Source organism: Ranitomeya imitator, chromosome 3, assembly GCF_032444005.1.
Source record: "Ranitomeya imitator isolate aRanImi1 chromosome 3, aRanImi1.pri, whole genome shotgun sequence".
Taxonomy (NCBI): Eukaryota; Metazoa; Chordata; class Amphibia; order Anura; family Dendrobatidae; genus Ranitomeya; species Ranitomeya imitator.
In genome coordinates this window covers 784,220,342-784,237,726 of record NC_091284.1, presented here as the reverse complement: position 1 = coordinate 784,237,726, position 17,385 = coordinate 784,220,342, and the positions used below count along the sequence as shown (strand labels likewise).

General features: G+C 48.3%; 1 protein-coding gene across 4 annotated transcripts in view; it reads left to right on the top strand.

Moving 5' to 3' along the window:
• NPAT (nuclear protein, coactivator of histone transcription) overlaps positions 1–17,385 on the top strand; it is a 99,677-nt gene that overhangs the window by 61,524 nt on the left and 20,768 nt on the right. For 2 of the 4 annotated variants that reach the window (XM_069759144.1, XM_069759146.1), the window contains exons 11-13: positions 4,655–4,754; positions 4,905–5,027; positions 6,313–7,542. In XM_069759144.1, coding sequence (XP_069615245.1) covers positions 4,655–4,754; positions 4,905–5,027; positions 6,313–7,542 — 1,453 coding nt within the window. Of the gene's footprint in view, positions 1–4,654; positions 4,755–4,904; positions 5,028–6,309; positions 7,543–17,385 lie in introns of all 4 variants that reach the window. The other 2 variants (XM_069759145.1, XM_069759143.1) reach the window with 1 other exon arrangement.

Sequence of the window (17,385 nt, the reverse complement as noted above, 5' to 3'; positions counted from 1 at the left end):
GACACTCAGCAGCCTCCATCCATACATTCTGTCAGTTGCTTGATCTGTTTACGACCAACATTGCGTGCACTTTGAGGGACCACAGGTTCTCTATGGAGTCCAGATCAGGTGAACAAGGAGGCCATGTCATTACTTTTTCTTCTTTGAGACCTTTAGGCTATGTGCACACGTAGGAAATGTGGTGCAGAATTTTCTGCACTAAATCTGCATCTGCAGATTTGATGCAGTTTCTGTGCAGTTTCTGTGCAGTTTCTGTGCAGTTTCTGTGCAGTTTCTGTGCAGTTTCTGTGCAGTTTCTGTGCAGTTTCTATGCAGTTTCTGTGCAGTTTCTATGCAGTTTCTGTGCAGATTCTATGCAGTTTCTGTGCAGTACAATGTAAATCAATGAGAAAAGAAAAACGCTGTGCACATGGTGCAGAAAAATCTGCGCAGAAACGCTGCAGAACTGCACAAAAGAAGCGACGTGCACTTCTTTGAAATCTGCAGCGTTTCTGCGCAGATTTTTCTGCACCATGTGCACAGCTTTTTTCTTTTCTCATTGAATTACATTGTACTGTAAATCACAGTGCAGTTCTGCAGCGTTTGGCCATGTTCACACAGTGCGTTTTTTACCGCGGAACCGCGGCGGTTTTGCCGCTGCGGTTCCGCAGCTGTTTTCCATGCAGGGTACAGTACACTGTACCCTATGGAAAACAGGACACACTGTGCACATGGTCCGGAAATTGTAAAAAAAAAGCCGCGCTGAATAGCTCCCGGAAAAAAGAAGGAGCATGTCAATTCTTCTTCCTGAACCGCAGCGGTTCTGCACCCATAGACCTCCATTGTGAGGTCAAAATCGCAGTAAAACACGCAGATCAAAAATATATCTGCGGGTTTTACTGCGATTTGATGTGCAGAACCGCTGCAGCAGGAAGTGCGGGGGAGCGGGCGGAAGTGCGTGGGCGGAGTGTGGCTGCCCCCCCGTGCTCCGATCCCGCCCCCCCGTGCTCCGATGCCGCCCCCCCCCCGTGCTCCGATGCCCCCCCCTCCGTGCCCTAATCTCCCCCCCTTATACTTACCCGGCGTCCCGGTGTCCGTCCGGCCGTCTTCTCCCTGGGCGCCGCCATCTTGCAAAATGGCGGGCGCATGCGCAGTGCGCCCGCCGAATCTGCCGGCCGGCAGATTCGCTCCAAAGTGCATTTTGATCACTGAGATATAACCTATCTCAGTGATCAAAATAAAAAAATAGTAAATGACACCCCCCCCACTTTGTCACCCCCATTGGTAGGGACAATAAAAAAATTAAGAATTTTTTTTTTTTTTTTTTTCACTAAGGTTAGAATATGGGTAGGGGTAGGGGTAGGGTATTTTCAGCCATTTTAGCCCTAAAAAGCTTCCTAGGAAACACAGTCTCTGCATAGAAAACTGCATAAAAAAAGGATAAAAAAACGCATAAAAAAACGCATCAAAAAAGGACAAAAAAAGGACCAAAAAAAGGACCTGCGTTTTCTGCCAAGAGCTGCAGTTTTTTAAAAAAACTGTCCTGAAAAAAAAAGGATGGAAATCCTGAACGTGTGAACATACCCTTTCTGCAGCAGAAAAATCTGCTGCAGTTCTGCACCAATTCTGCACTAAATCTGCATCGTGTGCACATACCCTTAGGGTATGTGCACACGATGCAGATTTAGTGCAGAATTGGTGCAGAACTGCAGCAGATTTTTCTGCTGCAGAAACGCTGCAGAACTGCACTGTGATTTACAGTACAATGTAAATCAATGTAAGGCCATGTTCACACAGTGCGTTTTTTACCGCGGAACCGCGGCGGTTTTGCCGCTGCGGTTCCGCAGCTGTTTTCCATGCAGGGTACAGTACACTGTACCCTATGGAAAACAGGACACACTGTGCACATGGTCCGGAAATTGTAAAAAAAAAGACGCGCTGAATAGCTCCCGGAAAAAAGAAGGAGCATGTCAATTCTTCTTCCTGAACCGCAGCGGTTCTGCACCCATAGACCTCCATTGTGAGGTCAAAATCGCAGTAAAACCCGCAGATCAAAAATATATCTGCGGGTTTTACTGCGATTTGATGTGCAGAACCGCTGCAGCAGGAAGTGCGGGGGAGCGGGCGGAAGTGCGTGGGCGGAGTGTGGCTGCCCCCCCGTGCTCCGATGCCCCCCCCCCTCCGTGCTCCGATGCCCCCCCAGTGCTCCGATGCCCCCCCCGTGCCCTAATCTCCCCCCCTTATACTTACCCGGCGTCCCGGTGTCCGTCCGGCCGTCTTCTCCCTGGGCGCCGCCATCTTGCAAAATGGCGGGCGCATGCGCAGTGCGCCCGCCGAATCTGCCGGCCGGCAGATTCGCTCCAAAGTGCATTTTGATCACTGAGATAGGTTATATCTCAGTGATCAAAATAAAAAAATAGTAAATGACACCCCCCCACTTTGTCACCCCCATTGGTAGGGACAATAAAAAAAATTAAGAATTTTTTTTTTTTTTTTCACTAAGGTTAGAATAGGGTTAGGGGTAGGGTTAGGGGTAGGGTTAGGGGTAGGGTTAGGGGTAGGGTTAGGGGTAGGGTTAGGTATTTTCAGCCATTTTAGCCCTAAAAAGCTTCCTAGGAAACACACAGTAAAAAAAGGATCCAAAAACGCATCAAAAACGCATCAAAAACGGACAAAAAAAGGACCTGCGTTTTCTGCCAAGAGCTGCAGTTTTTTAAAAAAAACTGTCCTGAAAAAAAAAGGATGGAAATCCTGAACGTGTAAAAAGAAAAAAGCTGTGCACATGGTGCAGAAAAATCTGCGCAGAAACGCTGCAGATTTCAAAGAAGTGCACGTCGCTTCTTTTGTGCAGTTCTGCAGCGTTTCTGCAGCAGATTTTTCTGCACCATGTGCACAGCTTTTTTCTTTTCACATTGATTTACATTGTACTGCACAGAAACTGCATAGAAACTGCACAGAAACTGCATAGAAACTGCATAGAAACTGCACAGAAACTGCATAGAAACTGCACAGAAACTGCATAGAAACTGCATAGAAACTGCACAGAAACTGCATCAAATCTGCAGATGCAGATTTAGTGCAGAAAATTCTGCACCACATTTCCTACATGTGCACATAGCCTAACTGGCCAGCTACGCTGTGGAGTAGTTGGAGGCATGTGATGGAGCATTGTCCTGCATGAAAATCATGTTTTTCTTGAACGATACCAACTTCTTCCTGTACCACTGCTTGAAGAAGTTGTCTTCCAGAAACTGGCAGTAGGTCTGGGAGTTGAGCTTCACTCCATCCTCAACCTGAAAAGGTCCCACAAGTTCATCTTTGATGATACCAGCCCATACCAGTACCCCACCTCCACCTTGCTGGCGTCGGAGTGGAGCTCTCTGCCCTTTACTGATCCAGCCTCTGGCCCATCCATCTGGCCCATCAAGAGTCACTCTAATTCATCAGTCCATAAAACCATTGAAAAGTCAGTCTTAAGATATTTCTTGGCCCAGTCTTGACGTTTTATCTTATGTTTCTGGTTCAAAGGTGGTCATTTTTCAGCCTTCCTTACCTTGGCCATGTCCCTGAGTATCGCACACCTTGTGCTTTTTGTTACTCCAGTAACATTGCAGCTCTGAAATATGGCAAAACTGGTGGCAAATGGCATATTGACAGGTTCACGCTTGATTTTCCTCAATACTTGGGCAGTTATTTTGCGCCTTTTTTGCCCAACACACTTCTTGCGACCCTGTTGGCTATTTGCAATGAAACGCTTGATTGTTCGGTGATCACGCTTCAAATGTTTGGCAATTTCAAGACTGCTGCATCCCTCTGCAAGACATCTCACAATTTTGGACTTTTCAGAGCCCGTCAAATCTCTCTTCTGACCCATTTTGCCAAAGGAAAGGAAGCTGCCTAATAGTTAAGCACACCTTATATAGGGTGTTGATGTCATTAGACAACACCCCTCCTCATTACAGAGATGCACATCACCTGATTTACTTAATTGGTAGTTGGCTCTCAAGCCTGAACAGCTTGGAGTAGGACAACATGTATAAAAAGTAGCATGTGATCCAAAAAACAACTTGCCTAATAATTCTGCACGCAGTGTATTGTTTGGGATCACATTTATCCTGCGCTCTACGCTGAGCACTTTTGGGGTTCCATCTAAATCTCCAAATGATGTAATTCAGATGAAAACCCAGAGGGAGGCACTGAATATAATGAGGCAGTAGAGTTACTCTGGACTCCATCTGGCCTCTGTTCAGCGGTCTCCTTCAGCATTTAAGGGGTTAAATGGCCCGGATGATACTGGCATTTCTCCTGGCATATATCGTGCACAGCTCCTTTGATCGCCATTACATAGGTTTACGTCATAGGATCTTCCTGTTGAAGGTCATGAAGGGGTTAAAGAATCAGAATCTTCTGATTAATCCACACACCCCCTCAACAAGACCAGCAAGAAAATTGCCGAACTCGATGAATCGGGCCCTTTGTTTTAAAAGGGAACCTAACCGTAAACCACAAGTATGTCATTAGTCCGCTGGGATTTAGCGTTTCAGACATGGCCCTATCAAGACATTGCCCAGGAAATGAATCGTCGGGACCGAGCGCAGGCATGTTGAGCAGTTAGTGTATAGAGGTCTAGCGAAAAGGTGTATTATAAATATAAACCAAATGCTTATTCTTCCAGGGAGGGGAGATACATATGTCTGAGGAGGCCATCCATGACATCTTAACACAAACCGAATTGGACCCCGACTTCCAGGAGCTGTATGATTTATTTGCATGTGGTAAGTTTTCCTAGTATCCATTCGTGCCATAAGTGCAGCATGTCTTGATGGCTTTACACCTGCTTCTAAATTTTCAGCATATGTAAAAAGGTAGTTGTCTTTTATTGGAGTCTCGCTGACTTAATATTTTGTCTAATAAATGCTTTGCAGTTTCATCCAAGGCTCCAAAAGTATCGCCCCGGGACTCTTCAGCCAGTAATAACGATCCTAAGGCTGTGAGTGAAAAAGGGAAAAAACAAGATGTTGTGGAAAGATTGCTGGACGTGGATAGCGGTGAGTCTGTTTTTGCACAGTTTGGGCACTACGAATCACATAGGGGTAGAAATGTTGTGAATACTTTAGTATCTACCATGGAGTTCATTGGGAAGTCCGGCCTTTCATAGACCGACTTGTATTAGTAACGTGTGTGGAGTGTGACAGTATGCGCTCTAATGTATGAAATGCATCTTTCCAGCATGTTTTTAGACATTGCACGTCTTGTGTGCGCAGAATGATCTTAATTCACGCGATGTGCATGGCATGCATGCAGCCTGTTATTATGTGAGTGACTTCTGTGCAACATCTCTTGTGTGAGAGTGTGTGTGCCACGTGCCGCTTACTTCCGATATGTAGGTGGTGTGTAAGTCGTGTCAAAAATAAGTTTGAGTGTTTTTTGTGCAGTTCGTGTTGTGTGATTGCCGTTTAGGCAGCTTATTGTGCATACTGTATGTACATATATAATGACTTTCAGATTTACATACCAGAAGGAGGAAGGAGCCATTGATCTCCCAGCGGTGGGCTTCAAATGGTGGCGGCGCCGCAGCTTGACATGCTTCACAGCTGTGGTCTGGTTGTTGAGATATAGTTTTAATCTTTCATGTTAATGATTTCTTCCAGGGCTTGCGGTGCCTACAAGAAGTCTCTTCCTCCTGACTTCATTATCATACCACCCCCCTCCCGTCCGCATCACACTGCCTTGTGACGTGCAGTTGTGGCGACAGAATCCAGTCACTCTCGTGGTTATGGGTGCCTTATCCGCCCTTCTCTCGGCAGTGTCTTCATTGTTGTTCTACGCAGGGAGAGAGAATACACATTCTGGGCATGTGCAGTTGAAAAAAAATGGAGTCTGGCGCCATAGGCTTCCATTACAGCAAAAGTCGAACAGCGCTGGATCAGGCGCTGTCCGGTTTTTTGCCGGATACAAATAACGTACCTCTGTCCGTTTTCTCCGGCCGCCGGATCAGCTGTTTTTGTCGGATCTGGCAAAAAAAAAAACTGATGAAACGTAAGACCATCCAGCGCTAATGCAAGTCTATGGGAGAAAAAAAAAACGGATCCGGCGGCAACATATGCCGGATGTGTTTTTACAAAATTCGGCGGATGTGTGAAAGCAGCCTAATCTAACCATTCTACTACCTATATGCCCATAGTAATGACTGAAAAGAATCCCAGGGGTGACAGATTCCGTTTAAAGTGTTTTACTCCTGATTTTTGTCCAAATCACTTAGATGAATCTTGGGCCTTTTATGTTTTATATTGCATCTTTACCTTATATTAACTGAAAGGTTTCTCGCAGCAGGTCCCACACAATCTCCAAAGAAAATCGATGTCTGCTCAAAGGGAATTGACAGCGACAACTTAGCAGGCCACCATAATGGAAAATTCTCTATGGACCAAACCTCTCCACTTCCCAGTACTTCCCAACAAGGTTGTGCAAACGAAAAGTCGAATTCAGTAGATCACAGCTCAGGTGACAGCCACTGCAACTCTGCTGTAATAGTTACCGATGGGGAGACGAGCACAGATTTATCAGGTGGTGATGCGGTGCTCGATGCACAAAATATTGAAATGCAGAACACGTCTCCTTCTAAGGAAGAAGCAGCATATGGTTCTCACATGGCAGAGGATAGTTCACTACCGAGCATAGCGGTTACAGATAAATCCATTATAAGGAATGGTAATGAGGTGGCCATCAGTGGGACTCCTTCACATGTAGTGCAACTGGAAACCAGTAAAAATGACCCAGTAATTCCATCAAAGTCTCCACAAATGGAAAAGGATGATCGAGCAACAAAGAGCTCAAAACAAAGTCCTTTGAATAAACCCTGTAATGTTGCAATAAACCTACAATTAAATGTAGCTGAATCCATATCATCTGCTGTAAAGGAGCAACCAGTGCAAAATACAGATTTTTCAGCGTGTCCTGGGCAAAGCAGCGCGGCACCTGATGCTTCAGCCCCCTGTAGTTCTCTGCCAAGTACCAGTCAATCAGATTTAGACGACTCCAGCAATATAACACTCAACTTCAGCACAGAGTGTTTGCCCGAAGATCCAGAAATACATGACGCTGTGAAAAGTATAAATGAAAAGAATTATGCTGCTATTATATTATCACCTCTAGTGAAAAGTCAAGATCTGGTGAGAGTCGTTCCATCCCAGGATAATGCCATCATCGATCTTACAGACTCGCCCCTTGCCGGAGAGCAAACTCAGCTGGTGACTCAGTCAAATGATGCCACCGTAAGCGTCAATACATTAAGTGGTGACTGCGCCATTTATTCAATTTCTGGGGCGTCTAATGGCACAGGGGAAAACAATGTTATACAGCTAATGCCAGCAACAAGCTCCTCGTTCACACCAACTGGTAACATTTACTTTAACAGTTGTGGTCCGACCATGCCTCCTAATGTTGTGATGATGTCCAAAAGTTCTGCTTCCAACCAAAAGCAACCAAGTCTTTTTCAGACTCCTCCCAGACCTGGCAGCATTTACTCCATCGGACAGACCATGTCGCCAAAACTTCCTCAAGGTGTGTGATTGATTGTGCTTTATCAATGCAGGCGTGTTAAAATATGTATTACTTTTTTCTTTTTTTATTTCTTTTTTTTTCACCCCTTAACCCCTCTGTGACCTTAGACGTACTATCCCGTTGAGGTGACCTGGGCCTATCTGACCACTAACGGGATAGTATGTCATGGGCGATCAGTCGCGCTCACGGGGGGATCGTGGCTGATCACGGCCGGGTGTCAGCTGATTATCACAGCTGATATCCGGCTCTGTGTGCCAGGAGCGGTCACGGACTGCTCCCGGCACATTAACCCCCGGAACACTGCGATCAAACGTGATCGCAGTGTTCCGACGGCATAGGGAAGCATCACGCAGGGAGGGGGCTCCCTATGTGCTTCCCTGAGACCCTCAGAACAACGCGATGTGATCGCTTTGTTCAGAGGGTGTCCTAAGTTCTCCTCACTTCAGGCCCCCGGATCCAAGATGTCCCCCCATGGTTAAAAAAAAACTGTAAAAAAAAAGTTTCCTAAATAAAAAAATATTATTCTAATAAATACATTTTTTTATGTAAATAAAATAACAAACAAGCAAAAGTACACATATTTAGTATCGTCCCGTCTGTAACGACCCGACCTATAAAACTGTCCCACTAGTTAACCACTTCAGTGAACACCATTAGGGAAAAAAAAAAAACAAAAAACATGGTACTGCTGAAAATCTTGTCCCGCAAAAATTGAGCCACCATACAGCACCATCAGCGAAAAAATAAAAAAGTTATAGCTCTCAGAATAAAGCGACGCAAAAACAATTATTTTTTATTGTATAAAAGCGCCAAAACAAAAAAAAAATGATATAAATGAGGTATCGCTGTAATAGTACTGACCCGAAGAATAAAACTGCTTTAGCAATTTTACCAAACGCAGAACTGTATTAACACCCCCAAAAGAAATTCAGGAATTGCTGGTTTTTGTTCATTCTGCCTAACAAAAATCGGAATAAAAAGCCATGTGCCCGAAAATGGTACCAATAAAAACATCCACTCGTCCCGCAAAAAATCAAGACCTCACATGACTCTGTGGACCAAAATATGGAAAAAATTATAGCTCTCAAGATGTGGTGACGCCAAAACTATTTTTTGCAATAAAAAGCGTCTTTTAGTGTTTAACAGCTGCCAAACATAAACACCCGATATAAATAGTAATTCAAACCCCCCTTCATCACCCCCTTAGGGAAAAATGATAAAATAAAAAATATGTATTTCCATTTTTCCCGTTAGGGTTGGGGCTAAAGTTAGGGTTGGGGTTAGGGTTTGGATTACGTTTATGGTTGGGTTAGGGGTGTGTCAGAGTTAGTGCAGAGTTAGTGATGTGGTTAGATTTATGGTTAGGGTTGGGATTAGGGTTAGGCGTGTGTTGGTTAGGGTTGGGATTAGGGTTAGGGGTGTGTTGGGTTGGGGTTAGAATTGGGGGGTTTGCACTGTTTAGGCACATCGGGGGCTCTGCAAACGCAACATGACGTCCGATCTCAATTCCAGCCAATTCTGCGTTGAAAAAGTCAAATGGCGCTCCTTCCCTTCCAAGCTCTGCCATGCGCCCAAACAGTGGTTTTCTCCCACATATGGGGTATCCGTGTACTCAGGACAAATTGGACCCCAAAAGTAGTTGTGCAATTTGTTGTTACCATTGGTAAAATAAAACAAATTGGATCTGAAGTAATTTTTTTGTGAAACAAACTTAAATGTTCATTTAAAAAAAACATGTTTTTCAAAAAGTCCTGTGAAGCACCTGAAGGGTTAATAAACTTCTTAAATGTGGTTTTGAGCACCTTGAGGGGTGCAGTTTTTAGAATGGTGTCACACTTGGGTATTTTCTATCATATAGACCCCTCAAAATGACTTCAAATGTGATGTGGTCCCTAAAAAAAAATGGTGGTGTAAAAATGAGAAATTGCTGGTCAACTTTTAACCCTTATAACTCCATAACAAAAAAAAAATTTGGTTCCAAAATTGTGCTGATGTAATGTAGACATGTGGGAAATGTTACTTATTAAGTATTTTGTGTGACATATCTCTGTGATTTAGGCCTCTTTCACACTTCAGTTGTTTGGCATCAGTCACTACCGACATAGTGACGGATCCGTCACAATTGTTGAGAAAACGGTTCTAACGGATCCGGTTTTTTGACGGATCCGTTACTTGGGGGTGGTCTGGGAAAAGTATCTACTTTTTGGAGCATGCGCAATTGAAAAAACGGATTGGGGCGACTGATCCGCCGAAATGACGGTTGCGACGGAACCGTCGCCCATAGGCGGCCATTCTATGGAATGGCGGACTCGACGGATCCGTCGCATGGCGGATGGAACGGACGACCATCCGTCACAATCCGTCGCTAATGCAAGTCTATGGGAAAATAACGCATCCGTCAAAAAAAAATTGACGGATCCGTTATTTGAGGAAAATGGCGGTTTTAGACTGACGCCAAACTGAAGTGTGAAAGAGGCCTTAAGGGCATGAAAATTCAAAGTTGGAAAAATGCTAAATTTTCGAAATTTTTGCCAAATTTCCATTTTTTTCACAAATAAACGCAGGTAATATCAAAGAAATTTTACCACTATCATGAAGTACAATATGTCACGAGAAAACAATGTCAGAATCAGCGGGATCCGTTGAAGAGTTCCAGAGTTATAACTTCATAAAGGGACAGTGGTCAGAATTGTAAGAATTGGCCCGGTCATTAACCTGCAAACCACCCTTGTGGGTAAAAGGGTTAACGACCGCTGATATGCCTTTTAATGGTGGCAGTTAAGGGTACTTATTTGTCAGCGCCGCTTTTTAACGGCGCTGAGAAATAATGGTTTAGCGCCCCCTACCTGGGGTAGCCGAGACCCCGGAGAACATGATTCGGGTCGGGGCTGGGAATCGGGAGCATGTGTCAGAGTGATCACAAGCCGCAGACGAGTCGTATAGCGCTGAAGGAAAGAGGGAGATGGGGACAGCCGCAGAGACTAACTGCACATGCGCCAGATTCCCAGCCCAACAGTGTGAATAAATCATAACACACTGCGGGGCGAGATCTCGGGCATTTGCTGTGCACAGGCGCGATATCAGTGGATCAGCTGATGTGAGGTCCAGGGCAGCGCGCACAGCGCATGCCCAAAAAACAAGAGCACAGCGCAGGCGCCGGTTACATGAATACTAACAGAGGAGGCGGCGCCAGGTGCACTGAGGGGATGATTGACGGCTGGGAGGCGATTGAGTCCGGGCGGAAAAAACGTACCCCCTGGACACAATACAAGTATGGCGCGCAATTTATAAAACTGAATATTTCCGCATTTTTCAGGGAGCAAAAACATAAGAGCCACCTCCACAGAATGCAGCCTTAGTGCTGCAGAAGGTGGCTCTTTTACTTAAAAACGCCATGGGGGGGGGGGGGAAGACAGGTTCCCTTTAAAGAGTGATGGGTTCACAGACTGTGATCTTAAGACATGTCCTAACATTTTAACTTGCATTCCCCTTTTTAAAGTGTGCTTCCTGGGTTTCAGGTCAATTTACTAAAATAGATTGCTTAACCCCTTAGCTACCGCCGATACGCCTTTTAACGGCGGCCGCTAAGGGTACTTAAACCACAGCGCCGATAATTAACGGCGCTGTAGAAAAAGTAAATAGCGCCCCCCAGAGTCGGATTTTCTCCGGGCTCTCGGCTGCCGGGGGTAGCAGAGACCCCAGAGAACATGATTCGGGGGGGGGGGGGGGGGTTCTTTATCGCCTCTCATTGGGGGACACAGGAACCATGGGTGTATGCTGCTGCCACTAGGAGGCTGACACTATGCAAATAAAAAAAGTTAGCTCCTCCTCTGCAGTGTACACCCCACCGACTGGCATTATACTCTTCAGTTTAGCTTAGTGTCAGTAGGAGGTGGACACGGGTCTTTCATTAGACCCTTATCTACCTCAATGTGCGTCGTTTCTTTCAGGTTTCCGGGGGGATACAGGGTGAGCAGTCACACCTGTAGTCCCACAATGCGGACTATGAGTACGGCGTGTACTGCCACCCCGTATCCTCATAGATCCCTCTCCAGGACCAAGAGCCTAGCACACAAGCGTGCTTAGAAGTCCGGTCCTGGCTCCGTCCCCCACCCACTCGCCTTCCAGAGCCTGTCGGTTGGAGGAGACGAGGACGTCCATCTCCAGCTCCACGGACGTCTAATACTTTCCACGCTTTAAGGTTAGTACCGGACGGCGTGGGATTTTAGGTGAGTATTTTTTTCCCCCTATCAGCTCTCCCACGGCGCCTTACAGGCAGCGGATTCCCTCCTTTCCTGCGGCTGCATCTTTACTGTACGGTGCGGCGCCTTACAGGCAGCCGCGCTGCTATTTCTGCGGCCGCACTTCTATTTCTGCGGGCACTTTTTCTGGCAATCGTTTGCCCTGATGACCGGCAGCTTCCCCTCGGCGGCCGCACTTTTACAGGCAGTCACACTGCCTTGTCTGCGGCCGCATCCTTTCACCCTGCGGCGCGGCTACCTGGGGGGGTCGTACCTTTTAGGAGCTTGCTCGCGGCCCGCCTTTCTCTCCAGCGGCCGCCGCCTTCTAATATAGACCCCGGCGGCAGCGCTCTCCTTTCTATGCAGCGGCTGCCGTGCCTCTTAGCCGGGCAGCGCCCGCTCTGCTCGTTACCTCCAGCGGCCGCCGGCTTCTAATCTAGGCCCCGGCTTTTCCGGGGCCTGCTTCCGGTGGCAGCGCTCCCCTTTCTATGCGGCGGCTGCCGCGCCTCTTAGCCGGGCTGCGCCTGCACCGCTGATTACTTCCGGCGGTCGCCGGCTTATAATTTAGGCCCCGGCGTTTCCCGGGGCCTACCTCCGGTGCCGCGCTCCGCCCACTTCCGTTTTAATCGGGCGGACTTTCTCCCGCCCGACAATCTGTCCGGCGCCATCTCACCTGACTCCTCCCCTTCCTCTACGCCGCTGATCCACATCTTCCTGAGCGCACATCATGCCCGCCCTTCCAGCGGTCACAATCTGCGCGAATTGCAGCAGGGGCTCGTCTTCTCTCCGGAGATCCACCGCAGCTGGACAGCTTCCTCTACCTGGTATCCGTTTTCTCATCTGCCGTGAGTATCTGCACTGCAGACTGACACCCCCCTCTCCTCCGCTGTCCCCTAACCCTCTGGCATTTCTTCAGATCTCAGCTCTGTCAGGCCTGCAGCAACACAATTATTCCCACCGTCCGAGAGTGATACCCCCATCCCAGACTGGGCCTCCTCTCTGTCACAATCGGTGGCCTATCTAACACGGGTGTCTCAAATTTTGGTGTCCGTGCTGGATCGATTACCTCTGCAGACCCCCGCAGTAGCCAGCGGGTCACAGGAGCCTCCGTCCGAGCCCTTCTTGATAAGCCACAAAAGGTCCAGACAGGAACGTCGGTCTGAGTCCTCTTCTCGCTCCATCTCGCCACACGGTCCTCCTCTGCGGTAGGCGTCCTCCTCCCTTGAGTCAGGCAAGGCGTTCTCTGATGCGCCCTCGGATGATATTTCGGAGCTGGATTCTAACCAAATCGCCACCATAAGGGATATGGTTCAGAATCATTGGAGCTATAAACCAAACCTGTGGCATCAAGGATCCCTCTACGGAACCCGCAGATCAGGCGGTTTCGTTTAGACGGGCTAAACCACCTTCCAAGTTTTTTGCTCCTCATCCTGAATTCGAGAAAATCATGAACAGAGAAAGAGCGAACCCGACCAGTCGTTTTCAGAGTGGAAAACGCCTTTGGTGTTTTGTATCCTTTTTCTCCAGAACCTACCGCCAATTGGACGGTCTCGGTGGATCCCCCGGTTTCCAGGGTGTTCACAAACACGGTGCTTCCACTGTCCGGCGGAGCATCTCTGAACGATAGAGTTATAGAATCCTTTGCGAAATCTGCCTTGGAAGCGGCTTCAGCGGCTCTATGTCCAGCTTTTGCTTCCACTTGGGCCTCAAAATCCATCTCAAAATGAGCCAAGGATCTACGGCGAGGTATCCTGGACGGGGCGCCTCCCGCGCAATTAGCGGAACTTGCCAACCAGATTTCCCACGCTGGTGAATACCTGGTCTCCGCCTCCCTGGATGTCGCGTCTTGTGCGGCTCAGGCTTCCAGCAATGCCGTTGCCATCCGCCGGACCGTTTGGCTCAAGGCCTGGCAGGCGGACTTGTCTTCCAAAAGTCCCTCACTAGTCTGCCCTTCCAGGGCTCTCGTCTCTTTGGTTCCCAGCTGGACCAAATCATTAAGGACGCCACCGGAGGTACAAGTTCTCTTCTCCCCCAGGCTAAGCCTCGTCGCCCTCCTCCTAGACTTCAGTTTCGCTCTTTTCGGCTCCCTTTCCCAGCAGCAACAGAGGCCACAGGCACGTCAAGAGAAGAATGCGGTGGCCTTTAGGCCCACTCCGTCCTGGCGTCCTCGCTACTCCCAGGGTAGATCCTCGAGGCCCAGGACTGGAAGATCCACCTCCGCATGACTCTTGGCAAGACTCCAGCCCAACTTCCAGGTTGGGCGGCCGTCTTCTCCTTTTCAGGGACGTCTGGATTTCCGCAGTAGAGGACGCATGGGTCATTGAAGTTGTATCCTCGGGATACAAGATAGAGTTCGCCTCCCAACCCAGGGATCGTTTCTTCCAATCCCGTCCTCCAAGAGATCCCGCTCTAGTTCCGGGCTTCTTCGCAGCCATCGCTTCTCTGCTCAAATCCGGGGTAATCGTTCCCGTCCCAGAGAAAGAACGGTTCTCGGGTTTCTACTCGAACCTTTTTGTGGTACCGAAAAAAGACGGCAAGGTTCGCCCCATTCTGGACCTCAAATTGCTGAACAGGAGAGGTCGCCTGAGACACTTCAGGATGGAATCCCTTCTTTCGATAATTGCTTCCATGGAGGCCCAGGAATTTCTATGCTCAATAGATATCCAGGACGCCTACCTACATGTCCCGATATTTCCCGAACATTACCGTTTCCTGCGCTTCACAGTGCAACGAGAACACTTTCAATTCGTCGCCTTGCCGTTCGGTCTCGCAACAGCGCCACGGGTGTTCACGAAGATCATGGCGGCGCTGATGGCCATCTTGAGAGTCAGAGGCTTGGTCCTATTTCCATACCTCGACGACATCCTCATCAAGGCTCCGTCCTTTGCCCAGGCTCACGAAAGCCTGTCCATTGTTCTCGACACCTTAGCCCGTTTCGGGTGGCTGGTCAACCGGAAGAAGTCCTGCCTTATTCCTTCTCAGCGCATCATCTTTCTGGGCATGCTTTTCGACACTCGTCAGACCAGAGTCTTCCTTCCCAAAGATAAGAGGTCCACTCTTTGTCGGGAAATACGCTTGCTCCAGGGTCCTCGGCCTCCCTCCCTCCGATCGGCCATGAAGGTTCTGGGGAGGATGGTAGCTACATTGGATGCGATTCCCTTCGCCCAATTTCATTCGTGACCCCTTCAGCAAGCCATTCTGTCTCAGTGGGACAGGTCTGTCTTCTCCCTGGATCGGCCGATCAGACTCTCTTCTCGGGTCAAGCGGTCCCTCAACTGGTGGCTGACGTCACCTCTCATCTCCCAGGGCAGGTCCTTCCTTCCAGTTCACTGGCAGGTGGTGACAACGGACGCCAGCCTGTTCGGCTGGGGTGCGGTTTTTCGCCACCTGACGGTTCAGGGCTGTTGGTCGTCGCAGGAGTCATCTCTGCCAATCAATGTCCTCGAAATTCGGGCCATCTTTCTGTCCCTCCGCCACTGGGAAAGGATCCTCAGGGGCCTTCCAGTCCGGATCCAGATGGATAACCCAACGGCTGTGGCATATGTCAACCATCAGGGGGGAAACCGGAGCTCCTTGGCCCTTGCCGAGGTATCCAAGATCCTCCTCTGGGCAGAGGCAACGGTTCCGGTGATATCCGCGGTGCCATCTTCAAAATGGCGGGCGCAGTGCGCCCGCCGGCCGGCCCCGGGAGAATCTTTGGGGTCTCGGCTACCGGGGGTAGCCGAGACCCCAAAGAGCATGATCGGGGTCGGTTTTACCGACCCCTGTTTTGCGATCGCCGGTAATTAACTGTTTACCGGCGACCGCAAAAAAAAAAAAAAAAGCAAAGTGTAATACTCTGTCCTCTGATGTGATCGCACATCAGAGGACAGAGAAATGGGGGGATTCGGGGACCCTATCATACTCACCGGTGTCCCTGGGTCCTCCTGCTGCTCCTCCTGCTGCTCCTCCTGGCCGCCGGGGAAAAGAAAATGGCGGGCGCATGCGCAGTGCGCCCGCCATCTGTCTCCATCTGCCGGCCGGCAGGAGAAGAGCATTTGGGGCTAAAATTAGGGTTAGGGCTAAATTTAGGGTTGGGGCTAAATTTAGGGTTAGGGTTGGCGCTTAATTTAGGGTTAGGCTTCTTTCACACTTACGTCGGTACGGGGCCGTCGCAATGCATCGGCCCGACATACCGACGCACATTGTGAAAATTGTGCACAACGTGGGCAGCGGATGTAGTTTTTCATCGCATCCGCTGCCCAATCTTTGTCCTGGGGAGGAGGGGGCGGAGTTACGGCCACGCATGCGCGGTCAGAAATGGCAGATGCGACGTACAAAAAAACGTTACATTGAACTTTTTTTGTGCTGACGGTCCGCCAAAACACTGATCCAGTGCACGACGGACGCGACGTGTGGCCATCCGTCACGATCCGTCGGCAATACAAGTCTATGGGCAAAAAACGCATCCAGCGGGTACATTTGCAGGATCCGTTTCTTGTCCAAAACGACGGATTGCGACGGATGCCAAACGACGCAAGTGTGAAAGTAGCCTTAGGGTTAGGGTTGGGGCTAAAGTTAGGGTTAGAGTTGGGATTAGGGTTAGGCTTTGGATTAGGGTTAGGGTTGGCATTAGGGTTACGCTTGGGATTAGGGTTAGGTTTGGGATTAGGGTTAAGGTAGGTTTGGGATTAAGGTTAAGGTTAGGGTTGTGATTAGGGGTGTATTGGGATTAGGGTTAGGTTTGAGGTTAGGGTTGAGATTAGGATTAGGGGTGTGTTGGATTTAGGGTTTTGATTAGGGTTATGGTTAGGGTTGACAGGGTTGTTTTGGGGTAAGGGTTGTGATTATTGTTAGGGTTAGTGATTAGGATTATGGATCGGGTTGGGATTAGGGTTAGGGGTGTGTTGGGGTTAGGGTTGGAGCTAGAATTGGGGGGTTTCCACTGTTTAGGTACATCAGGGGGTCTCTAAACACGACAGCCAATTTTGCGCTCAAAAAGTCAACTGGTGCTCCCTCCCTTCTGAGCTCTGCCGTGCGCCCAAACAGTGGTTTACCCCCACATATGGGGCATCAGCGTACTCAGGATAAATTGAACAACAACTTTAGTGGTTCAATTTCTCCTGTTACCCTTGTGAAAATAAAAACTTGGGGGCTAAAAAATCTTTTTTGTGGAAAAAAAAAATATTTTTTATTTTCACGACTCTGCATTCTAAACTTCTGTGAAGCACTTGGGCATTCAAAGTTCTCACCACACATCTAGATAAGTTCCATGGGGGGTCTAGTTTCCAAAATGGGGTCACTTGTGGGGGATTTCTACTGTTTAGGCACATCAGGGCCTCTCCAAACGCGACATGGCGTCCGATCTCAATTCCAGCCAATTCTACATTGAAAAAGTAAAACGGCACTCCTTCTCTTCCAAGCTCTGCGATGTGCCCAAACAGTGGTTTACCCCCACATATGGGGTATCGACGTATTCAGGAGAAATCGCACAACAACTTTTGTGGTCTAATTTCTCCTGTTACCCTTGTGAAAATAAAAATTTGTGGGCAAAAAGATCATTTTTGTAGAAAAAATGTGATTTTTTTTTTTTTTTTTTTTTTTTTTTTTTTAACTGCTCTAC